Source organism: Bubalus bubalis, chromosome 11, assembly GCF_019923935.1.
Source record: "Bubalus bubalis isolate 160015118507 breed Murrah chromosome 11, NDDB_SH_1, whole genome shotgun sequence".
Classification (NCBI taxonomy): Eukaryota; Metazoa; Chordata; class Mammalia; order Artiodactyla; family Bovidae; genus Bubalus; species Bubalus bubalis.
This window is the reverse complement of record NC_059167.1, coordinates 47,386,761-47,413,804: the sequence shown is the minus strand read 5'-3', so window position 1 is coordinate 47,413,804 and position 27,044 is coordinate 47,386,761. Positions and strand designations below refer to the sequence as shown.

Here is a 27,044-nt window from a genome sequence, read left to right as displayed (position 1 = left end):
TATTTGTGCTTTGGAATTTTAAGAAGTCTTTTCTACATGCATCAGAAAGGTATTATCCTATACTATCATTATTATTGGGGTTTCCCTGGTGGCTCAGATGGTAAAGAATCCACCTGCAATGCAGCAGACCTGGCTTCGATCCCTGGGTTGGGAAGATCCCCAGGAGGTGGGCATGGAAACCCACTCCAGTGTTCTTGCCTGGAGAATCGCCATGGACAGAGGAGCCTGGTGGACTATAGTCCATGGAGTTGCAAAGAGTCAGACACAACTAAGCGACTAAGCACACACATTGTTATTACTACTACCATTTACACTTGCCTCTTTCATCCTCTCAAGTTCACACTGGATATGGTGTTAACTAAGAAACCAGTCCTTCCCACAACTCCCCCCACTCCCCTAGCTCCATATGATGAGACACTTTTCCTAACATTCTAAATTGTCTGTTCCTTTCCCTACTAATACACGTAACACAACTTTTAGTGTCAAGAAATTCTATTGTTCTTGTGTTTGTTAAGTTAGATTTATTCTTATGTGAGCCAAGAGCTCTTGGGAGATTCTGTTAGTTTTCCTATCCATATGACTCATAAATTACAACAGTTCTTTTCCTTTCTAATTTATATTCTCTTATTTCTTCAAGAGTATGTTAATCAGTAGTATTAATAGGATACTTATTTATTTCTTAAATGAATGTACCTAAATTTCATGTTAACGTTTGCCATAATTTTTTTAAATGTAAACTTAAATAAAAGAAAATCTGTTCCATTCCTAAATTTTCATGAGTCTCTTCTTTGATCATAAAGAGGCATCACATTTCACCATATGTTCATTCTACATATATTACATAAATATATGATCTTCCTCCTTTGCTTAAATACTATAGTGATTCATATTGATAATTTTTTTTCCTAATGTCAAATCATCCTTGTATTCCTAAGAGAAAATTACTTGATCTGGTTCTATTTTAAATATGCCATCTGATAATTTATTTGGAATGTTTAAATCACTGTTTTCAAGATGTGCTTATAATTTTCTTTTCAAATATTATCATAGTCCAATTTTAGAACCAAAATTATACTAGTCTTACTGGCAAAATCTACTCTGCATGTTGTTTATACTTTTAGAATTTATTAAGGTTTACTTGTCGATTAATTTATTGACCTAGGTCAGAAAAACTGAAATACACGTTGATGGAAACATAACTATTTAATAATTCTTTATGCTTTGGATTTCTTATGTTCCTGTTTTCCTCACCCAATAAATAGTATACCACTCATTTTAAACAATTTATTTTTATAAGAATTTATATATTGATTATGAACTTTATACTTATGAAATTTTCTTTCATAAACTTTCTTTTACACATTTTATAATAATATTTGAAGAAAAATTAAGATTAAATTGTGTCTGTATTTACTCAGTTTTAGTGTGTAGATAATAATCACATGAGGTAGTGAAAAGTTATCTTCTTTTCAGAATGATCACCATTCCCCAAACTAATACTACTGATTGCATAAGAAAAAGTTCATCGCCGGGGGGATAATATAATAAAAGTCAGGCACACTTTCTTGCTAATTCCTCAAGGATTATTATTTAAACAATATCTAAAATTCAGAATTACATAATTGGATTTTTTATACATGTAAATTTCAAAGTTATATTTTATTTTAAACTTTCCTTTTATTAATTATTTAGAGTTAATTATCTAGAGCAAAAACAATAGGAAAACAAAAACATCTATGGCAAATGTTTTGACTAAAAGAACTGAAGAAATACATATCTACAAATCAAGGAAGACTTTCTTAAACTTGATATGTATATATTCATATAAGTTTCCAATTAAGGTATCGTAGGAGGATATTTTCTTTCTTCTGTGGAGTTTTCAGAAGACTTCTCCCCTGGAGAAGGAAATAGCAACCTACTCCAGTATTCTTGCCTGGAAAATCCCATGGACAGAGGAGCCTTGCAGGCTACAGTTTATGGGGTCACAAAGAGTCAGACACAACTGAGCAACTTCACTTTTCAGAAGACATCTTGGTCAAAATTTTTAAATGAATAGCAGTATACTTATGCTGCACATGCACAAATTTTTTGCATAGACTTTCTATGAAGTAAGCAGTTCTTTGCTAATTTCTGCTAATGTACTGTGCTATAGTACTTAAGGCACAGCATTATGCACTATAAGTTCAATAATATTATAAGACAGCTTCTCGTCTCATTAAACTCAGTGTTTACTATGGAAATCAGATAAGTTGTAGGACATTTTAAGATGTGAAAAAATAAGAAGGTGCTGTGACCACATGGTACAGTCAAGTCTGCATTTTTATAGAAGAAATGGAAAAGTAGAGGAAAAGAGGTCATTTCTCTCTTCTTTGAAAGCACAGTGATATTCATTGCACTATTATTTGTCAACGTGAAACACTGAAGCTGCTATTTAAATTGTGGTGTATTTATGTGATAGGTAGTCATTAAAAAAATCAATAAATGTACTTAAAAGTATCAGTATGCATAGTTCTCAAAAAAGTAACACTAAGCCTTAAAAATTACAGATTTCCTCTCAAATACCTAAAGCTTGTTTAGTCCGGTATTGGAGTTAGTACATGTAACCACACCATTGCACTGCTTGTTTGTACACTGGAGTATGTGAGAGACACAGGTATCACAAATGGTTAACAGATATGTATTATAAATGTTCATAAAGATCAACGAGAAAGCTAATAACAAGTTCATGACAGAGATTATCGCAAAGGTAAGAGGCAGGGAAATTTGATTTTGGAGGGAAACACAGGGTCTCTGCACTAGTGCTCGATGTGTAGGTTCTGAGGACCCCTCAGGAAACTAATGACAGTTTCTTTAAGAAAAAAAGCAAAAACAAAACAAAAAACTGATGCTTTAAACAGACTTGATGATGTTTTGGCTTTTCCTCTTCTGGAAGTTATCTAGATGAAAAGAAAAGCTATTATCTGAAGGTTGCTTTAGGAGCAGCAGCGAGGGAACTAGCTGGATATTAACAATAATTACAACTAAGCCAGAACACATCCATTTTGTTAAATTCCACATAAGGAGATCTTGTATTTGGGAGTGAGTGGGAAAGACTTTTTAATACTTCAAAGATCATATTTTAAACAGAAAAATTGGTCAATTTGATTATATTAAGATTGATAATTTTTTTAAATAAACGTACACTGTGACAAAGATAAAGTTGACGGATTGTGAAAAACTTTGCAACATCAAAAGCTGACAAAGAACAAAGTAACCCCAGAATAGCAACCAGGAAAAAAAGAGATTCTATTTTTTAAAATAAGCATAAGCTACAAAGAGGTAATTTATCAAAATGGTTATTCAAAAGCTAATAAGCTTGTGAGAAGATTCTAAAATTATTAATTAAAAAATAATTAGAATATTGGGTTAGTTTATAAACTGATCCCTCATGTATCCTTATGCAAGAGATCAATCCTCTATGTCCACATCGCCACACTTGAGTCCTTAGTTATGCTGAACTGAAGGACAAATGTGGGCCTGGTGATTAAGTCAAGATAAATGCTGTTCCGTGAGTGTGCAGCCAGCCATTTCTAGCTATCTTGTCTAACTGCAACAATTTCAACTTTTCTCTTGTTTGTTTTTCATTTTTATTCTAAGTACTGTTTGTATATGGTTCTTAAAAACCCCTCTGGAAAAAGAAAGTAAACTTCCACATTTAAATAAGCAGAATTATACTGTGCCTAACAACCCTGAAATTCTTGTTTTTCTGGTTTCAGGCACGACATTATCTACAGAGAACTCAAACACAGAAGTGGCATAAATACTAAAAGTATATCTTGATGAAGAAACTGAGACTTGTAGAGGCTAGTCTATTTAAGGCAACCATGTTAATAAGCTTTACAGCCAGGATTTGAACTCAGGGGCTCTAATATCAGAGATTATGTTCTTGGTCACAGACTTAGAGTGGAGTCATTGAAGTAGAATATAAATAACTAACAGAGTGTTTTTCTTTTTTTTGTAAAATTTATTTCTTATTACTTTATCACCTGTACTCTGTGTTAGGCACAGTGTTTAAACACTGGAACTACAAAGATGAAACTCGTGGCCTCAGGTCAGACAAATGTTACATTATATGTCTAATACATACATCATCATAAGCATGGTGGTGGTGACATGTCAGGGTATATTATGAGACCAGAAAGCAGCAACTTCTAATTTAGCCAGGAGAGGTCCTAGAGGCTTTCTGCAGAAAAGGTCAGTGAGCTCAAGTTAGCCAGGAAAGGGTTTGGGAGGTGAAGCAAATCCAGGTAGGTAAAGACAATGGGGAATAAGGCATTGTGGACTTATGTTTAAAGGTTGGGACTAGATAGGAAATCCATCAATTCCTTCCATATCCTGTCATCCAGGACTCTGCAACATGACCCCATACAATGGCAAGAGGCTTTAGGCAAGCACTGAAAGTCTCCTGTGATAGAGAACCTCTTTTGGTCTTGATTTTCAAATGCCATATGCATCTAACATGAATACAAGGTTAGAAAATCATGTAAACATATTTTTAAAGCCAAGTCAGTAGATACTAAGCTATATTAATTTTTATGTGATAATTTATTTGCTTTTTGTTAGGGGTATGTTTGCTTTATGGGAATTGCACATATTTCTCTAAAGTGTGTTAGCCACTCAGTTATATCTGACCCTTTGTGACCCAGTGGACTGTAGCCCACAAGACTCCTCTGTCCATGGAATTCTTCAGGTAAGAATACTGGAGGAGATAGCCATTCCCTTCTCTAGGGGATCTTCACTGCCCAGGGATTGAACCCAGGTCTCTTGCATTGCAGGCAGATTCTTTACCATCTGAGACACCGTATAAATAAAACTTGTTTATTATTATTATTATTATACTTGAAAGATATTAAGGCATGTCATTTGATTTTGATGATTTGATTCATCCACTGAGTGTGAACTAGTAGGAAAGGAGGTCATATTTAAGTTGGATTTTGGTGAAGACAGAGGATGGGGGAAGAACATTTTAGGCATATGGAACAGGATAAATACATGGATGTAAAAGAAGATGATCAACTCACAGAAAATAATAGAATTTAAGGCTCAGGAGAAGGGGCCAGTTTGTGTTTCACACTGTAGGAAGTAAGAAATCACAGATAATAAAGTCTGGTAAGATTGCTTATGAAGTTATGTATGGGTAACTTACATGGTATAATAAAAAGCCTAATTTTTATATTTTGTGTGAAATAAAGACCATGATGTTGAAAATGTAGAGGAATAATTGAAAGAGTTTTGTGGGAGGAAGATAAAGAACAGAGAGTAGAAAAAGGGAGGCCATTAGAAAGCCACCCAAGGGGAGATTTGAAGTCAGGGACAATTTAATCCCTCGAAATCCCAGAGAACCAAGTTTCCAAGCTACTAATAGCACACATTTAGCAGAAATGATAAAGTTAAGAACAATTATGCAGTTAAATGTTGTTTTGCTTATACAATGACAGATTCCAGCTTGAATTAGGCTAAGGAGTTATTGACCCAGAAAGAGTAATACTATAAGAATCCTAGCATGAAACCTCGTTTGAAAGAATCCTCCTGGCCTTCATCCAACATACACTTTTTAGACTCTGCCCCACTCTAAGCAACCAAGAAGTTCCATGGGTAATGGTTTTCAATATCTATTGGAACAATGGCTTTCTTCAGGGAAGTGAATAGACAATAGAATCATATTAAAAAGTCATCCCCAAACAATAGTTCTACAGAAGTAATAGCAATATATATAAAACATAGTGTGTATTAAAAAACCTTGATGTAACAAAAAGATATATCACATAATACATCTTGTATTTATGTAATAAATGAATCACATAACCAACAAAGATTAGTATCCAAAACACATTTTAGAGTTTTATGCAGATTAATGAGTAAAAGGCAAGCAAGCCAAGAGAAAAATCAGCAAGGAATTAATAGGCGACACACAGAAAATAAAACTGAATTGTTCACTGAGCATATATGCAAAGATGTTCCAACTCATTAACATTAAACTAGCGTTCATCTCTGTAAGAAGACGAAGGGAGGAGGATGAAATTTGAAAGAACTACAAAGTGAGATGCCAATTTATGTCTATTATTTAAAAACTTTAAACAATAAAGAGCAGAACAAATATTACTAAATGTTAACAACTGGTCATCTAAGTGGTAAGTATATGCATGTTTATTTTATGTAGTTTCTTTTGTATTTAGAAATATTTCTTAATAATAAATTTACATATGTGAGTATGTTACCCTGGTGTTCTATAAATATGTCCCCACCTATCATTTTTGTGAGATAGAAATGATAAGGGAGGCAGGATGAGTTAGGGGAAGGACACAGGAGCAGAAGTTGAAATTCTAAATTCCAGTACCAAATCTTCCACTTTCCCACTATGTGACTTTGAGACAATCACTTATTTGAAACTGACTCCTCACTTGAAACTTTGACTAATATCCACCATTAATATAAGAAGTTATGGCAAGGTGTGGATTGTTTCATGTACATTAAAGTGACATTCAAATATGAAGAAAAAATATGGAAATTCTAACAACCTGCAGGTAATGTAAGTTGAATGAACATACTTTCCCACTTACTTATGGAAGCAGACATTAGAACAGAAAATAGACACATATTTTTTCTTACCGGGTCTATTAGCTGGGAATAGAGTTCATGGCAGTTGTCAAAAATATATTTGTACGTAGAATCCAGGCAAGCCCTGACGCAGTCCTTCACCACCATGCTGGCCTTAGGGGGGCTTTGCAGCTCCAGAACCTGGTATACAAATTATTTTCTTAAATTTAAAAATATAACACTGTATTAACTATATAAAAATAGTCAAGCAATATTCTATAAACACTTTTAGTTGACTTTTCTGTATCCAGGAAAAATGTGATCTGAGAAATGTTTTAAAGGTATAAACACCCATCTTAACTTCTTAATATAACAACTCAGAGAAAATGAACATAGTTATAAATATTTAAATAGAAACATTTGAAGTTACCCATCACAATATCATTCATTCATTCCATCCAACCACTCAAAAAATATTTATCACCTACTATATATCAGACTCGGATGCTGGGAGGGATTGGGGGCAGGAAGAGAAGGGGACAACAGAGGATGAGATAGCTGGATGGCATCACCAACTCAATGCACATGAGTTTGAGTGAACTCCGGGATGATGGACAGGGAGGCCTGGTGTGCTGCAATTCATGGGGTCACAAAGAGTCGGACATGACTGAGCGACTGAACTGAACTGAACTGATACATCAGACTGCAGATGGTGATTGCAGCCATGAAATTAAAAGACATTTACTCCTTGGAAGGAAAGTTATGACCAACCTAGATAGTATATTCAAAAGCAGAGACATTACTTTGCCAACAAAGGTCCGTCTAGTCAAGGCTATGGTTTTTCCATTGGTCATGTATGGATGTGAGAGTTGGACTGTGAAGAAAGCTGAGCACCGAAGAATTGATGCTTTTGAGCTGTGGTGTTGGAGAAGGCTCTTGAGAGTCCCTTGGACTGCAAGGAGGTCCAACCAGTCCATTCTAAAGGAGATCAGTCCTGGGTGTTCATTGGAAGGACTGATGCTAAAGCTGAAACTCCAGTACTTTGGCTACCTCATGCGAAGAGTTGACTCACTGGAAAAGACCCTGATGCTAGGAGGGATTGGGGGCACGAGGAGAAGGGGATGACAGAGGATGAGATGGCTGGATGGCATCACCAACTCGATGGACATGAGTTTGAGTGAACTCCAGGAGTTGGTGATGGACAGTGAGGCCCAGAGTGCTGCAATTCATGGGATCGCAAAGCTTTGGACACGACTGAGCGACTGAACTGAATTGATACATCAGACAATGGCAATACTACAGGGAACAGAAGAAACAGAAATCCCTTTCTTCATGGAACTAAATGTTAGTAGAAAATAAAAGAAACCAATAAGATATATTATATTGTATTGCATCCTGGAAGAAAAACAGACAAAGAGGGATAGAAAGGGTTTCATTAAAACAGAATTTAATAAAAAGGACTTTTATAGTAGATGAATTCAGAGAAGAGGGTGGGACCAGTGGAAAAAACCATAGTCTACTCTAGAACTTAGCTTTAAGCAAGGGAGGAAGGAAGGGGACTATCTGAGCAGAAGAGCAAAGTGATCTAACACACTTCTTAAAAAGGTTCCCTTATGCCGCCTTAAGGCTGTCTATGGAAAAATCCAGAAAGGCCAGTGATGAGACTAGTGCAGTAATTCAGTCTTGAGAGGATAGTGCTTAAATTATGATCATGCAAAGCTAGGAGGAGGTATTAGAAGAACTTCTGTTCTGGTTAATTTTTTAAGGAATGGGTAACAGGATTTTCTCACAAATTGGATGACTTGTGTCAGAGAAAGAGATGTGTCAGAACCGGAAGTGTATGATCAGGTCACCCAAGATGGCTGTCTTGCTTTCTGTGCATCCACTGCTCCACTAGTGTCTATTTCAGCTATACCCTACTACCTGACTGATCTCCTGTATACTTGCCCCAGGCCCCATCTAACGATTTATCTAACTTTGAGTGAGTGAGTGAGTGAAGTCGCTCAGTCGTGTCCGACTCCTTGCGACCCCATGGACTGTAACCCACCAGGCTCCTCCATCCATGGGATTCTCCAGGCAAGAATACTGGGGTGGGTTGCCATTTCCTTCTCCAGGGAATCTTCCCAACCCAGGGATTGAACCCAGGTCTCCTGCATTGCAGGCAGATGCTTTAAACTCTGAGCCACCAGGGAAACCCATAATAACTTATCAAAGGGGTGGTGAAGGGCATGCTCCTCTGCTGGTTTCTCTGGTAATGGATGAGTCAATGGGACATCAATTCCCCATATATCTGGTAACCCCAGGATGAAGATGACCACCATATTCTGTCCACTGTCTGGGATACGCAGTGGGATGTCACTCCAAGACCTTGTTTCAGACAAGTAAGATTCCCCTATCAATTAAACCACTGATGTCTGTTGCTGACTCCAGGCTCTTTCTTTGGTCTTGAAGCTGGACAAGCTGGGAAAGCTGGCCTGTGGGAGGCAGCACAACACCAAAATTTCAACCTAAATAACTGGAACAATGGAAGTGGCTTTAACTTAGATGAGCAAGTCTGTGTTTGGATGATCAAAAGATCAGTTTCTGACAAATTAATACTAATAAGCCTGTTACACATACAAGTAGATTTCAAATAGACATCTGAGTAGATGAGCCTGGAGTAGTGTAGATGCCTGGACTAGTGGTAAAATTTGAGAATTATTACTTTAGAGAAGAATTTAAAGAAATGAAACTAGATGAGTACAGAGAAGAGAAGGGTTCCAAAAAGTAAACCCTGGGTAATTCTAGACGTATGGCATTAAGTAAATGAAAAACAACAAAGCAATAAAGAAAAAAAAAAAAAAACAGCCACTGAGATAGGAGGAAAAATAAGTTTAAGAGGGGGTGTCCTGGAATCTAGAGAAGAAAGACTTTCCTGGAGAAAGGATTGATGAGATATATTAAGTGATACTGAACACCATAGGATGAAGACTGATGACTGATCACTATATTTAGCAAAGTGATGGTCACTGGTGATTTGGACAAGATTATTTTTGATGAAGTGATGGGGTAAAATCTGACTGGAGTTGGTTCCAAAGAAGAATAGATTGAAGATTTAGTATTTTTTTTTTAAATTTTCTATAGATTGAGCTATAGATTTAATGCAATCCCAACCAAAATCCCAGTGAGAACTAATATAATCTAAACAATACTGAAAAATAACAAAAAAAGTGGAAGATGCATACTAATTCTAAGATTTGCTATAAGGCTTCAGCAAACAATATAACATGGCAATGATTAAAGTATAGACATTTGGAAATCACGGAGTCCAGAAACAGACTCAAACAAATGTGACCAACTGAATTTTTATAGCGATACAACTGCAATTCAATGTATAAGGGATGAGCATATTAAGAAATGGTATGAAATGGTATGAAAACTATAGAACATGCATAAACAATAAAATGATCCTTGACTCATTCTTCACTTATTGGAAAAAAAAAAAAAAAACACCTCTCAAAATGAAACACAGGACTAAACATACAAAGTAAAATAAAACACTTAGAAGAAAAATAGAAAAATTTCACTGTGACCTTAGCTTTTTAGCCAGTAGCACTATCTCCAAATAGAAAAACTGATAAAGTAGATTTTATCAAAATTAAAAACTTTTGATATGCAAAGATAATATTAGAGAATGATAAAACAAGGCACAGACAGGAGGAAAATATCAGGAAATAAAGTACCTTACAAAAGATTTGTATCCAGTGTATACAAAGAACTTAATACTCAACTGCTGCAGCTGCTGCTGCTAGGTCGCTTCAGTCCTGTCCGACTCTGTGCGACCCCATAGACGGCAGCCCACCAGGTTCCCCCGTCCCTGGGATTCTCCAGGCAAGAACACTGGAGTGGGTTGCCATTTCCTTCTCCAATGAATGAAAGTGAAAAGTGAAAGTGAAGTCTCTCAGTCGTGTCCGACTCTTAGTGACCCCATGGACTGCAGCCCACCAGGCTCCTCCATCCATGGGATTTTCCAGGCAAGAGTACTGGAGTAGGGTGCCATTGCCTTCTCCGTAATACTCAACAGTAAGAATGAAAAGCGGTCAAAACATTTCAACAGGTTTTTCACAAAAGACACTCAATTGGCAAATCAGCCCAATAAAGCACATCAACATTATTAATTATAATTTTATAGAAGGAAAAAATTAAGACCACAATATGAAACAACTCTATTCCTAGTAGACTGGCTAAAAATAAAATAAAATCATGGAAAATGACAAGAGCTTCCCCAGAAGATGTAGAACGACTGCAATTGGCAATTCTTATAAAGTTTAACATACATTTAACAAATTACTGAAGAATCTCACTCCTTGTTACTTATCCAAGGAAAGTGAAAATGTATGTTTACACAAAAACATATATGAATATTTTTGACAGTTTTATTTGATATGACCCAAAACTAAAGACTACCCAAATGCATGTAGTACATACATAACAAAGAATTACTACTCAGCAAATTAAAAAAAAAAAAAGGAATGAACTGTAAATACACTCAACAAGATGGATGAATAGCCAATATGTTACACTACAAAGATTATTTCATTCATACAATATTCTGGTAAAGGTAAAACTATAGGCGGACAATAACAAATCAGGGTGTGGGAGAGAGGCTGACTGTAAAGGGGAAACATAAGGGAACCCTGGAGGGTTATGGACTTCTGTATCTTAATTATAGTGGTAGTTATGATAACCACACGTGTCAAAACCAATAGAACTCGACAAGAAGAGTGAAATTTACTGTCTACAATGAGGGGAAAAAAGGACACTAGAAGGAGAAAATGTGTCACAAGATAATGGAAGAAAATAAATTTGGAACAAAATGTTAAAAGGACTATTTTGATGAATCTTAGTATTAAAGGAAAAGAAGGATAAGAGTAGTAATGGTACCAGGGACCTCCCTGGTGGTTCAGATGGTAAAGAATCTGCCTGCAATGTGGGAGACCCAGGTTTGATCCCTGGGTTGGGAAGATTGCCTGGAGGAGGAAATGACAACCCACTCCAGTAATCTTGCCTGGAAAATACAGTGGACAAAGGAGCCTGGCAGGCTACAATCCACGAGGGTTGCAAAGAGTTGGACATGACTAAAAGCTGGACATGAGCATCTAACACACACATACACACAGTAACTGGAAAAAAAAAATGGAGTGAAGCAATATCTTTAAGGCTGGAAATGATAGTATGTTTGGTGAACAGGAATATCCAGTGGAGAGGGTAAGACTGATAATTCAGGTGAGTGAGGAAGATTGCTGGATGACTGTTTTAGTAACTCGGGAGTAAAACTGAGCAGGACTCCATGAGGATCCTGGGCGCTGGACCCTTTTTGTTCAGCCTCTATGACCTTGTGTGAGTTTCACAGGGCAGGTTCAAACAGTTGCTAATCAGGGAAGTCAATCCCAAAGGAAATCAACCCTGAATATTCCTTGAAAGGAGTGATGCTGAGGCTGAAACTCTAATACTTTGGCCACCTGATGCAAACAGCTGACTCACTGAAAAAGAATCTGAAAGACTGAAGGCAAAGAAAAAGGGGGCAGAAGAGGATGAGATGGTTGGATGGTGTCACCGACTCAATGGACATAAATTTGAGTGAACTCTGGGAGATAGTGTACTCCATGGGGTCACAAGAGTCTGACAGGACTTAGGGAAAGAACAAGAAATCAGTGAAGGGAGGAGATGCAGAGATAAGGGCAGAGTAGCCAAGAAACAAAGTGCAGCCTTGGGGCAGGCAACCCAATTGAACTGGTAGCCTCAGTTCAGTTCAGTTCAGTTCAGTTGCTCAGTCATGTCCAACTCTTTGTGACCCCATGGACTGCAGCATGCCAGGCTTCCTTGACCATCACCAACTCCTGGAGCTTACTCATTCTCATGTCCTTCGAGTCGGTGATGCCATCCAACCATCTCATCCTCTGTTATCCTCTTCTCCTCCCGCCTTCAATCTTTCACAGCATCAGAGTTCTTCACATCAGGTGGCCAAAGTACTGGAGTTTCAGCTTCAACCTCAGTCCTTCCAAAGAACATCCAAGACTGATTTCCTTTAGGATTTATGGGTTTGATCTCCTTGCAGTCCAAGAGACTCTCAAGAGTCTTCTCCAACACCACAGCTCAAAAGCATCGATTCTTCAGTGCTCAGTTTTCTTTATAGTTCAACTCTCACATTTACACACATGACCACTGGAAAAACTAAAGCTTTGACTAGACAGACCTTTGTTAGCAAAGTAATGTCTCAGCTTTTCAATATACTGTCTAGGTTGGTCATAGCTTTTCTTCAAAGGAGCAAGCATCTTTTAATTTCATGGCTGCAGTCACCATCTACAGTGATTTTGGAGCACAAAAAAATAGTCACTCACTCTTTCCATTGCTTCCCCATCTATTTGCCATGTATTGATGGGACCAGATGCCATGATCTTAATTTTTTGAATGTTGAGTTTTAAGCCAACTCTTTCACTCTCCTCTTTCCCTTTCATCAAGAGGCTCTTTAGTTCTTGCTTTCCTTTCTGCCATAAGGGTGGTATCATCTGCATATCTGAGGTTATTGATATTTCTCCCAGCAATCTTGATTCCAGCTTGTGCTTCATCCAGCCCAGCATTTTCCATGATTTACTCTGCATATATGTTAAACAAGCAGGGTCACAATATATAGCCTTGATGTACTTTCGCGATTTGGAGCCAGTCCATTGTTCCATGTCCAGTTCTAACTGTTGCTTCTTGACCTGCATACAGGTTTCTCAGGAGACAGGTCAGGTGGTCTGGTATTCCCATCTCTTTAAGAATTTTCCACAGTTTGTTGTGATGCCTACAGTAAAAGGCTTTGGCATAGTCAATAAAGCAGAAGTAGATGTTTTTCTGGAACTCTCTTGATATTTCAATGATCCAAAGGATGCTGGCAATTTGATCACTGTTTCATATGTCTTTTTTAAGTCCAGCTTGAACATCTTGAAGTTCATGGTTCACATAGTGTTGAAGCCTGGCTTGGAGAATTTTGAGCATTATTTTGCTAGTGTGTGAGATGAGTGCAATTGTGGGGTAGTTTGAACATTCTTTGGCATTGCCTTTCTTTGGGATTGGAATGAAAACTGACTTTTCCCATTTCTGTTGGCCACTGCTGAGTTTTCCAAATTTTCTGGCTTATTGAGTGCATCACTTTCACAACATCATCTTTTAGGATTTGAAATACCTCAAGTGGGATTCCATCACCTCCACTAGCTTTGCTTGTAGTGGTGCTTCCTAAGGACCACTTGACTTTGCATTCCAGGATGTCTGACTCTAGGTGAGTGATCATACCATCACGGTTATCTGGGTCATGAAGATCTTTTATTGTTTAGTTCTTCTGTGTATTTTTCCTACCTCTTCTTAATATCTTCTGCTTCTGTTAAGTCCATACCATTTCTGTCCTTTATTGTGTCCATCTTTGCATGAAATGTTCCCATGGTATCTCTACTTTTCTTGAAGAAACTCTAGTCTTGCCCATTCTATTGTTTTCTTCTATTTCTTTGCATTGATCACTGAGGAAGGCTTTCTTATCTCTCCTTGCTATTATTTGGAACTCTGCATTCAAATGGGTATATCTTTCCTTTTCTGCTTTGCCTTTAGCTTCTCTTCTTATCTTAGCTATTTTTAAGGCGAGCTCAGACAACAGTTTTGCCTTTTTGCATTTCTTTTTCTTGGGGATGGTTTTGATCAGTGCCTCCTGTACAATGTCAGGAACCTCTGTCCACAGTTCTTCAGGCACTGTGTCTATCAGATCTAATCCCTTGAATCTATACTTCCATTGTATAATTGTAAGGGATTAACCTCAAGGATTTATAATTGGAAGGGATTTACCTGCAATGTGGGAGACCTGGGTTCGATCCCTGGGTCAGGAAGATCCCCTGGAGAAAGAAATGGCAAGCCACTCCAGTATTCTTGCCTGAAGAATCCCATGGATGGACGAGCCTGGTGGGCTACAGTCCACGGGGTCGCAAAGAGTTGGACACGACTGAGTGACTTAACTTTAACGTCAAGGAACACACATAACAAAATCAGTAAACTTTATAGAACTAAAGTCCAACACATGGAAAATGTCAGCACTATTCATTCTAGAGAAGTCCACCTGAGGCCAGATGAAAGGAACCAGAGAAATTCAAGAGATTACCTCAGACAAAATCAAAGAAGCACAGGCCCTGAGCATACCCTGATCAAATCAGCAACATCGGACCTACCTTCTCCCCCACACTCCACAGCACTTAATGAATTCTTTTCTACTTCACCCAAAACTGTCTCAGAGATTTGATTAAGTACCAGTGCACAGAGGCCAAATTTTTGGCATCAGGAGGGGAGGAAATTAATTGCATGAGTAGAAGATATAGCTATTTTTTTAGGAGAACAAATATCTAAGCAATAACAATGCAAAAAAAAAAATTAGAATATGGACACAGGTATAGGTAAGCAGGCAGATGGGGGAGGTGGCGGGTGTCTGTGGTCAGAGCTTGAGGAAACTCTCCTCATTTTTCAGTGAAATAGGAAACAAGGTTATCAGTTATTAGTGAGGGTGGTGGAAGAGGAGCTGCAAGTTTAAGAAGATTTTGTTTCCTACCCACCACAAGGCTGTTGACTGAAGAATGGAAGGTTTGGCACTGTGCTGGCACTCCCCGCCCTCATTTCCATTTCCCCACCCGCTCAATGTCAATGGCAGGCATCACTTGTCAATGAGCAAACATTCCTAGTGAGCCAGGACTGGGTATCGCTTTAACTTTCCAGAAGCTGGAACAATGCGTAGGTAAATATTTGTTGTTCAGTTGCTCAGTCATGTCCAACTCTTTGCAACCCCATGGACTATAGCACACCAGGCTTACCTATCCTTCACTATCTCCAGGAGTTCATTCAAACTCATGTCCACTGAGTCGATGATGGCATCCAACCATCTCATCATCTGTTGCCCCTTTCTCCCCTTGCCCTCCATTTCTCCCAGCATCAGGGTCTTTTCCAGGGTGCTGGGTGTTTGCATCAAGTGGCCCAAAGTACTGGAGCTTCAGGTTCAGTATCAGCCTTCCATTGAATATTCAGGGTTGATTTCCTTTAAGATTGACTGGTTTGATCTCCTTGCTGTCCAAGGGACTCTCCAGCACCACATTTTGAAACATCAATTCTTTGATGCTCAGCCTTCTTTACGGTCCAAATCTCACGTCTGTACATGACTACTGGAAAAATTATAGCTTTGACTATATGGAGATAAATATATATAGACACACACACACACACATATATATATAACTGAAGTTATCATATATAATCTATATGATAGTGTGTATATACACATAGTTAGTATACACACACACACATACATATATGGACTTACATATCTCTGGATATAGATAGATAGATAGATAGATCGCCCACCAGTGCAGGAGACCCAGGTTTGATCTCTGGGTCAGGAGGATCTCCTAGAGGAGGAAATGGCAACCTGCTCCAGTATGCTTATTAGGAAAATCCCATGGACAGAGGAGCCTGGAAGGCTGCAGGCCATAGGGTCGCAGAGTCAGACATAACTGAATGACTGAGCATGTATGTACACACACACACACACACACACACATATGAAAAAAGAAGTCCAGCAAAATAGCGGAGTTAAAGCTGAAATGCAAAATGAACATCATTTCCATTTAATGTTCTTAGAGATTTTTTTTTTTTTTTAAGTAAGTGCCATGTCAACTCATTGGAGAGCTTTGTTTAAGATGGATTTAACTTAAAATTAAATTTGAGCCAAATGTATCAGAATATCCTAAGCATCTGGGATAATCCTTTTCTCAACATTTTATATTGTAACATTCATTTAGCAAAGGCACCACATCTTATTCACCGGGGATGAATAATACTTATCAAGAGACAGGTAAAACAAGACTTTACCAGGGAATAAATGTGTGTCACGTGCAGACAGTGACAAAAAAAAAAAAATAAATAAATAAATGATGTACCTTCATCCTAAAAAAGGTGATACTTGTTAGCAGGTCAACAGTTGATTTCAGGTCTTGCAGTCTTTCAGCACTGCTGGCAGGAAAGTGTTCCTGGTTAATTAGAAAACAGGAAATGGGTAAATTACCAGCATTAAGCCTCCAGTGGGAAATAAACTAGCTTTCTGTGGAAAAAATAAAAAAGGTAAGTAAATCATGTAAAATTTAGAAAGTATCACCACAGTATTCTCACAACATTTTTACTATAAAATATTAGAGGGTAAAAACGTTGGAGATAGTCTTGTCTTAGTCTTAGAAAGTCATTCTTCTATTTATTCCCACAATATAATAAAAATGTACAAAATAATATCATTAATGTGGCACTATTAGGTTACTCATCTTTGATTCATAAAATAGTATTGTTACTGAAAGAGGGAAGGTCAGTATCTATTTGAAAATTGTTTTTTATAATTTTATCAAGATAGGTTATTTTTTTGAAAATACTTTTCGGAGGCTTTACATGTACTATATTTACTTTTTGTTATAAAGAAACTTTTAAAAGTTAAAAAGATAAAAATTAGACTGCACTGTACTTCTCTACAAAAAGTATTTGGGATTTAAACAAAAAGTTTGGTGAGAAATGTAATATAAAAACAGATGTTCAGAATTCTGAAGAAAAGGAAAGGTATAATTATTAAAATATTAAAGAAACGATTTTAGCCCTGAGAAATTTCTCATATTAACATGCTTTCAGATAGGCTTTTTAAATAGTCATCAGAAAAAATACAGGTAACTTTTCTTAATAGATATTCAAGAACTCAAGCATAATTGGGGTGTCAAAGTGATGGTGAATGTGGTGGCCTCAAGATCCTTCTTGTCCCCAAACGTCATTTTCACTGCCTGGCATAGCAGTTCCTTTCTCATAGCGTTGGGCCCAGTTCTAACATGATAGATAAGTCAGACAAAATCTGGTATTATAATTTCCAGAAATGTGCATTAAAGATATTCTTCAATAAAATACCAAAAAAAAAAAGAATATCGAAGAGATACATATGTGGACATATGTAAACACGTTTAGAATAAACCATTAAATAAAGAATACAATAGCTATGAGTACAGATTTTTTGGTAAATAAAATATGCAATTAATTTTTTTGTAATTAAGGTATTCTGTAACTAAAATTATATGTGTATTTTTACACACATACATGCACATACATGAATATGTTTGTGTGTGAGTTTGTGTGTGTTTCACCTGGAGGTAAAGTATAGAACTGTTCACAATGAACTCTGGACAGCTTCACAAACACACATTGTATTGATCCAGGAGTGAACTAAGCAGTGACTACCGGAAGGAGTCTCAGAAGCTGAGGAAGTATCAGCAGGATATCTCATTAAGAAGGGGGAGCTTTCAAGATGAGGCCTGGGCCACATACTTCTACTTCACGAAGTAGCAGTCGGCCACGCAATCTGATGACTATTAAAATATTTAGAGCTCTATGTGTACACACACACAGAGTATTGCTGTAGGCTGAAATGGATGAGGTACCTGGACAAGGGACGTCTACTTGATAATTGAGGAGACCTGCCTACTGTGACAGGACACAAGATTCCAAGATCATTATCTTCACTTCTCTCTTAAACAGCGGATGACTTTTTTATAATATGACAAGAAATGATCTGAGCCAAGCACAGCATTTTACCTTTAGACAAATAATTTTGTACATACCCTATACTTTGACAGGTCAATTCTTAAAGAGTTATGCAACTGGTCCAGTAGTTTTATGAATTTTTCCCTCTGTACAAAGCAAACACAAAATAGGAAAGTGGAAATCAATGATCATTCTAAATGTAGTCCTCACAACAAAACTAGTCTGAGTTACGGTCCCCATTTTATAGAAGGTGTGGTGTTTAGTCTTCATGTCTGTCTCTTTTGTGACCCTATGCACTGTAGCCCACCAGGATCCCCTGTCTGTGGGATTTTTCAGACAAGAATATTGGAGTGGGTTGCCATTTTCTTCTCCAGGGGATCTACCCAACCGAGGGATCAAACCCATGTCTCCTGCATCAGCAGGCAGATTCTTGACCACTGAGCCACCACAGAAAACCATTTTATAGGAAGGAAGGTAAAAAATTGTCAGTTATTTCTTCCAGATCATAGAGCTGGTATGTGCAATAGCTGTGATTCAAGCTTAGGTCTCTGACACAAAATCCACACTCTTTCTGTAAGTCACACTGCCTCTTTCTGATGAATGAGACCATATTCAGAGAGTTGTGTTAGAAAGAGTCCAGACAACACAACAGTATGAGTCAGGAAGAAAAATATAACCCAACCCCCTACAACCCTCACATACCACACTATCTCTCCAAAATTAAACCATAGGTTTTTAAAGTTCTCTCATCTATGGAAGTGGGAATAACTGCTCTTTTTGTCCAAATCAATTTCAAAAAGCATTTCCCTTTTGGTAATAGACTTCATAATCTTAAAGGATCGACTGCCTTTACAGTATATTTATGATTTAGTGCTAAAAAAAAGTATAAAAATCAGGTGAACAAAAACTACTGATGCCTTCCTCTGATATTGTTCAGGGTTGGACTGACCTCTTCAGAGAAGGATTTAAAGATGATAGGTGATAAGAAGTAAGTAGTTTTGCTAATAATCATAAAGATATAGGTGTGTGGATTAAATAAATTAAACAAATTAGGTAAAAACCATCAAAGTCACACAAAAAAATTAAAGGTCGATAAAAACCAGTCTGAGTCCCTGACTTCCAAACAAAAATGAAAAACAAAAATAGGGAGATGGTTAGATGACATTAAAGGCTTATCCCTACATTAATATTCTGTAAATACTACATTACACCCTGTAATATATTAGCAAAAGTAGAAATTTTTCCCAGTAGTTTCACATATAAGGTAGATTTATTGGGTATATAACTCATATTCCTTGGAGTCACTGATCTTGATGAAATGAGCTGAATATTAACAGGAGTTGATAAATTGTTCCTAAGTTGAGACTTCAATTTTCTGAATAAACTGCCTTTTATCAGGTTTATACATCAGTGAACAAAGTTTGAGTATGGCTTCTGTGTTAACTAACCCCTGCGGTGGCAATGAAGGAGACTAAGAAATGAAACTTGTCTTCCAGAAGCTTGTCATCTTATTAGGCAAGTAAGATGCTCCAGGAAAGCTGCCAAAAAACACAATGAATGTCTTGGATTTTTCTTTCTTATGCCCTATCATACCTTCCTAGGGAAGAAGGTATTCTGCCCTTTATTAACTGCCCTTTATTAACCCCCCATCACCCACTGATGTGGGTCAGTGACTCTCAATCAAAACAGAAAAATAAAAGAGCCAGTACAATCATCAGTTTAGGTCACAGTAGTTAATCATTCAATGATCATAAAAATCAATGTGTTTGTGTCAGTCTCTGAATGCTCTATGCGACCTCTGTGATTGGTATGAATCATTAAGACAGCTGACATGACTCTAGTCAATCATGCTATGACCCAAACACACTGGGATATCTCATATGGCCATCTGCCCAATACCCATTCTTCTTCTTTTCCTTACTAATAGAACCTCAAGAGTCAGATGTGTCCTTTATGAAACACTTACCTTCCCAGGCTATTTTTTTTTTTTTTTAACACTAGGAATGGCCATGTAGCAAAGTTTTGGCCAATAAGATGTATCTAGCTTATTAAAGGAGAAGGCAATGGCACCCCACTCCAGTACCCTTGCCTGGAAAATCCCATGGACAGAGGAGCCTGGTGGGCTGCCGTCCGTGGGGTCGCTAAGAGTAGGACACGACTGAGCAACCTCACTTTACTTTTCACTTTTATGCATTGGAGAAGGAAATGGCAACCCACTTCAGTGTTCTTGCCTGGAGAATCCCAGGGATGGGGGAGCCTGGTGGGCTGCCGTCTATGGGGTCACACAGAGTCGGACACGACTGAAGCAACTTAGCAGCAGCAGCAGCTTATTAAAGGAGATAGAACTAGCCAAAATATTACCAGTGAATTATTATTTAGAAAGACTCTAAAAGAACGTTCTGCAGAGTTTGTTGTATAACATTAGTGTTTGCCATGTAACTCTTTGTCAGGCCATTTTTCCATTTGCCCTTTGTGTGTCCCTCCTTTTTCCACTTTAAACTCAGACTAGATAAGAGAAGATCGAATATACTGAGGCTATAAGATAAAAGCTAAACAAATGGTAAGAAGGATGAGGTAGGAATATAGGAGCCCCCACATTTCACCCTTAATTCTGGCTGTCCATCCTTTCAAAACATTGCAATCCTGAGCAGTTGTGTTAGCCCTGAAATCCTTACCACTTCTGGACTCAGGTTACACGGGAAAAAAATATTGAGTTAACTTTGTTTAGTCTGTTTCATGCAGCTCAAGAAAATTCTGACTGATACCGATTATGCATTTGGTCTTCCTACCTAGGTCTTCAGTGCCCAGCTGGACAATTTACATTCAAAGAAAATAGAAAACTGGGGAGAAAACCACCAGGCTTGTTGTTGCTAAATCCCAAACAATATCAGATGATATGAGATTAACAGTGTTCTGCTGATTGAATTTTCAGAGACATTTTTTAAACAGCAGGACAGCTTGAAATTTAATTTTATTTACCATGTTTCTATTTAACTAGAGTGAGATTGGCTTTGTGAGAGCAGAGGGGGCCTATTACCAACATGGTGTGATTTGAGAAATAAGAAAAGACTGTGTGATTAAAAAATGTTTCCCAAGGGGCATGCCACATTCCTGAAACTGCCACGTTATGCCTGGTATTTGGTAGGGACCAAATCTATAACATTAGCAGTAAGCATTATCTGTTATCAAAAAGTAAGTTTTAATTAGTTGACAAGAATACTCCAGACCAGGGGTCAGCAAACTGCCTATGAAGAGCCAGACAGTAAGTATTTGCAGCTCTGTGGTCTCTGTCATAACTACTAAACTCTGCCATTGCAGCACACGAGTTTCTACAAACAATATATAAATAAATGAGCATGGTTGTTTCCCAGTAAAATTTTGCTTATGGATACTGAAATGTAGATTTAATATAATTTTCATGCATCAAAAAATGGTAATCCTTTGATTTTTTAAAACTATTTAAAAATGTAAAAGCTACTCTTAACTATAAGCCATACAAAATCAGCTGGTGGGCCACTTTTGGCCCAAGGAAAGAGGGAGTATTTTGTGTAGGGGGAGGCAGTTGTTATCCCACAAGGACACTCTTAGTAAGTTTCCCTAGGATCCTGGGAATCGTGGAAGTATTATAAGGAAGGTGTGTAAAGGATGATAAGGAACCTCTGCATCATCGCCAGGTTCTCTTTTGATCCACTTGCTTCTCAGTATCTCAGTCTAAAATCAGTGGTAGATTTACCTGAACTAATGGTGTTTAAGCTCTGGGGAATCTTCACTTGATTCAGCTTCCCAGGGATGAGCCCTAGCTTCATGTTCAACCTGCTCTTAGATTTTTACAAAATTTATGAGAATAGGATAAATGTATTCTGACCTGGACCAAAAAATTGTATTTTCTATAAAGCATTTCCTAGATTATATCAAAAGCAGTCATTCTTTAGGCTGAACAGAAACATTTCAAGTAGAATTAATGAATAGGCTATTTTGATAAATTTTGATAATTTAATTAATGCTAATTGTATGAATATTTTAGAAACATATTTGCATTCCTTGTAGATTTGAGATTAATACTGATATTTGCAGGGATACCATAAAATTATAAAATGCAAATGAAACAATGCTATCAATGACACACTAAATAATAAATGACATAAATTCATGACATAAATTGAAAGAGTATATAGTCACTTAATAGGCAAACTTGAAAAGCACTGAGATATCATCCACAGAGCAAGAAAGCCTAATGATTTGCTCAGTTTGACTAAACTTTAGATAGGCTTCTTCTTGACTCTGAGTCTTCCAATTTTTGTTTTTTTTATTTTTAAAGCACTTTTATTTTTTAGGTTCCTTTTTTTTTCACAATAGTAAAAGATGTTTATCAGTTTTCACAATCAATAGGATGACAAAAAATAAAAGATAATTACAATCGCAAGGCATAACAGGAACATGATTAACTTAGCAATATAAAATAGTTACATACAATTTGGGGGGTCAAGCAGAGTCATATGGTAAGTGGAGTGCATACACAAACAAGTGCACATTTTCATCCACCCAGCCAGTCTGTCTTTGGTTGGTCCATTTAATCCATTTACATTTAAGGAAATTATTGATATGTATGAGAAGGAAATGGCAACCCACTCCAGTATTCTTGCCTAGAGAATTCAGTGGACAGAGGAGCCTGGTGGGCTGCTGTCCATGGGGTAGCACAGAGTCAGACATGACTGAGGTGACTTAGCATGCATGTATGCATTGGAGAAGGAAATGGCAACCCACTCCAGTATTCTTGTCTGGAGAATCCCAGGGACGGAGGAGCCTGGTGGGCTGCCGTCTATGCGGTGACACAGAGTCACGACTGAAGCGACTTAGCAGCAGTAGCGGCAGCAAGATCCTATTACCATTTTCTTAATTGTTCTGGGTTTATTTTCTGTAGATCTTTTCCTTCTTGTTTCCTGCCTAGAGAAGTTCCTTTAGCATTTGTTGTACAGCTGTTTGCTAAGTCACTTCAGTTGTGTCCGACTCTGTGCGACCCCGTAGACAGCAGCCCACCCGGCTTCCCCGTCCCTGGGATTCTCCAGGCAAGAACACTGGAGTGGGTTGCCATTTCCTTCTCCAATGCATGAAAGTGAAAAGTAAAGTGAGGTTGCTCAGTCGTGTCCTACTCTTAGCGACCCCACGGACGGCAGCCCACCAGGCTCCTCTGTCCATGGGATTTTCCAGGCAAGAGTACTGGAGCAGGGTGCCATGGTTTGGTGGTGTTGAATTCTCTTAACTTTTGCTTGTCTGGAAAGCTTTTGATTTCTTCATCAAATCTTAGCGAGAGTCTTGCTGGGTAGAGTATTCCTGGTTGTAGTTCTTCCCTTTCATCAATTTAAACATTCCGTACCATTCCATCAACATAAACATTCCCTCTGGTTTATAGAATTTCTGTTGAGAAATCAACTGATAGCCTGATGGGAGTTCTCTTGTATATTATTGATTGTTTTTTCCCTTAATGCTTTTAATATTTTATCTTGGTTAACTTTTGTCAGTTTGATTACTATGTATCTTGGTCTATTCCTCCTTGGGTTTATCCTGCCTGGTACTCTCTGGGATTCCTAGATTTAGCTGACTATTTCCTTTCCCCATGTTGGGGAAGTTTTCAGCTATTACCTCTTCAAATATTTTCTCAGATCCTTTCTCTCTCTCCCTCTTTTTTCTTTTTGCAATTTGTTTTAGACATTATGTTTTTGTTTGTTTGTTTGTTTCATTTTCTATGATTGCAAGCATTTCTTGTCATTTTATCAGAAATTTCAGGTTTCTCAGGGATTTGGAAAAGGAACACATATGTTGGAACATGGCTGTGTGATCAGGGGGAAGAGCTGAATTTTTAAATTATTACATAAGTTTCAGGTGAACAGTGTTATAGTTTGACATATCTATACATTGCATAGGGATCACCACCACAAGTCTAGTTTCCATTCATCATCATACAGCTGAATCCCTGCCTGATACAGATGCTCTCTTTCACCTCCAAACTTTCCTTTACAGAGTGAACTTTCTAAGTCAGAAATTTGAACAGATTCTACATGATTCCTCAAGAATTAAGTCCAAATATCTTAGTGGGCATTAAATGCCCTCAGTCATCTGATGTCAATCCAGCAACACAACAATCTCTTATATTTTCATCTTTTATTCTATCTGCCCTACTCGGTAGGCACACTACACACCCTTTTAACTTACTTTTGCATCTTCTCCTTGTCTGTACTTCAAGGACCCAGGTAGTTTTCCTACTATTTCTTGGACTTTGAAAAATACCACTCACCCCTAAAAGTACTGTTCCTTTCGGCAAGCTTCCATGTGCCTCTGAAGAGTGTCAGTCACTTTCTCCTCCTCAATCTCAAAGCACATTTATAAATATGAGCTCTTTTGACACCCCATTTGGGGAATGATTTATGGTTATTGTAACACACAGTTATATGACTATCCCATTAGAGTATAAGCCTCAGAGAACAGAGGTCAATATCTATCTTTCAGTCCCTCTACTACTGGCCATCATGCCTTACATGAAGTATTACATAAATATGCATTTGATGAATAAGTGAATAAGTAAAAGAATACATGTAATAATAAGGGATTGTTGGTGCTGTTTAGTTGCCCAGTTGTGCTGGTCTCTTTGTTACCCCATGAACTGCAGCACACCTGGCCTCCTTGGCCCTCACCATCTCCCAGAGTTTGCCCAAGTTCATGTTCATTCCATGGGTGACGCAGGGTATTTGTTTTGTGGGGCACTGGCTATGTCAAAGAAGGTGTCTATACTGAAGAAAAAAAGTGGGACTAGATAAACATAAATTTTACTAATAATTTATTTGCTATTTGTGTCTTAAGATAGGGCCACCCAGGTGACTCAGTGTTGAAGAATCTGTCTGCCAATGCAGGAGACATGGGTTCGATCCCTGGGTTGGGAAGATCCCCTGGAGAAAATGGCAACCCATGCCAGTATTCTTGCCTGGGAAATCCCATGGACAGAGAAGCCTGGTGGGCTATAGTCTTAAAATACTCACTAAAGTTCCTAAATTATTTTCTTCAGAGTTGAAAAACGGACTCCCACCTAATGGAAATTCTTTTTCAACTCTTGTTCTACCATGGTGTTTTCAACACCAATGAAGATGTTTTTGTTCAATCAAATTCTTTGATCTTGACTCCCAGCAATCTTTGAGCACAAGGGTGTGCCGAAAAGCCATTTCTTCAAAAGAATAAAGCCTTGATTTTTAGCATTTACCAATTTTCATGATGTACATACTCTCTGTATTTCCAGTTTCAAGGATGGCTGTATTCAACAACCAGCCTGCAATATTCTTTAAAATTTAGCAATCATTGTCTGTCAGCAGGCACAAACTAGCTCTAGGACACTACTGTTTTACACTCAATTTTCAACAATCTTCTCCTAGGTATGGACGATGGCTCTTTCCTGATGGCTCAGTGGGTAAAGAATGCAGGAGACACAGGAGACTCGGGTTTGATCCCCGGGTTGGGAAGATCCCCTGGAGCAAGGCATGGCAACCCACTCCAGTATTCTTGCCTAGAGAATTCCCACTGATAGAGGAGCCTGGAGGGCTACTGTCCATGGGGTTGCAAAGTCAGACACAACTGAGAGATTAAGCACAGCAGCAGCATTATTTTTCTACCTAAATCCTTTGTCTCTGTCACTATCATGATTCCATTTATCAAACCTAGATTCCACAGTGAGTCACTTCAACTTTTTTTGATCGCCTAAACCTTCCATTGCCTCTTTTTTTTTTTTGGCAAAATTTCAGCCTTATGCTGAATCTGTTACTACATCAGAATCTGCATGCTGAGAAATTCTGAGAAAAATGCACAGCCACATGAATTATTATGACAACAGAGTTATGCTTCTTCCTGATGCCAAATGATACCTTCAGCTTTTCTAGGAACTTGTCTTATGAGGCCCAAAGGCATTCGTCTTTCTATTCCCTTCAGGAGCTTAACCAAACCTTTTCCAGCCACCTCTAGCTCGCACATCTCTATCATAGGCCTTATCTTATACAGGGATGTTTCTTGTCCTGGAGATAATCAGAGAAGATCAGGAAATGCTGTAATGTAATGTGAAGAAGGCTGAGCGCTGAAGAATTGATGCTTTTGAACTGTGGTGTTGGAGAAGACTCTTGAGAGCCCCTTGGACTGCAAGGAGATCCAACCAGTCCATTCTGAAGGAGATCAGCCCTGGGATTTCTTTGGAAGGAATGATGCTGAAGCTGAAACTCCAGTACTTTGGCCACCTCATGCGAAGAGTTGACTTATTGGAAAAGTCTCTGATGCTGGGAGGGATTGGGGGCAAGAGGAGAAGGGGACGACAGAGGATAAGATGGCTGGATGGCATCACTGACTCGATGGACGTGGGTCTGGGTGAACTCCGGGAGTTGGTGATGGACAGGGAGGCCTGGCGTGCTGCGATTCATGGGGTCGCAAAGAGTCGGACACGACTGAGCGACTGATCTGATCTGATCTGATCTGAATGTAATTAGGGAAATGCTGACTTCATCAAATTTTCACTCCTATATCAAAAACTTAGCATTCTCTGCAAGGACTCACACAACATTCCCTCAAATTTCAGAGCAGAACTTGTCCTTTTTTCAATTTCAAAGAATGTTCCTCCTTCAGTCCTCTTGACCAGGTTTACTTCTTTGTCCTCTGGAATGTTATGAAATTACTTATGCTCCATCCGATAAATTAGCAACATCACTTTTGCAGCTACTTCCTGTCCTGCTGCTACTGCTAAGCTGCGTCAGTCGTGTCCAACTCTGTGAGACCCCATAGATGGCAGCCCACCAGGCTCCCCCGTCCCTGGGATTCTCCAGGCAAGAACACTG

General features: G+C 38.1%; 1 protein-coding gene across 3 annotated transcripts in view; it reads right to left on the bottom strand.

Annotated features, from left to right (window-relative positions):
• Positions 1-27,044, bottom strand: part of UNC13C (unc-13 homolog C) — an 855,380-nt gene that overhangs the window by 277,125 nt on the left and 551,211 nt on the right. For all 3 annotated transcript variants that reach the window (XM_044925029.2, XM_044925027.2, XM_044925028.2), the window contains 3 exons: positions 18,264-18,332; positions 16,560-16,649; positions 6,649-6,777 (listed from right to left, as the gene is read on the bottom strand). In XM_044925029.2, coding sequence (XP_044780964.2) covers positions 6,649-6,777; positions 16,560-16,649; positions 18,264-18,332 — 288 coding nt within the window. The remainder of the gene's footprint in view (positions 1-6,648; positions 6,778-16,559; positions 16,650-18,263; positions 18,333-27,044) is intronic.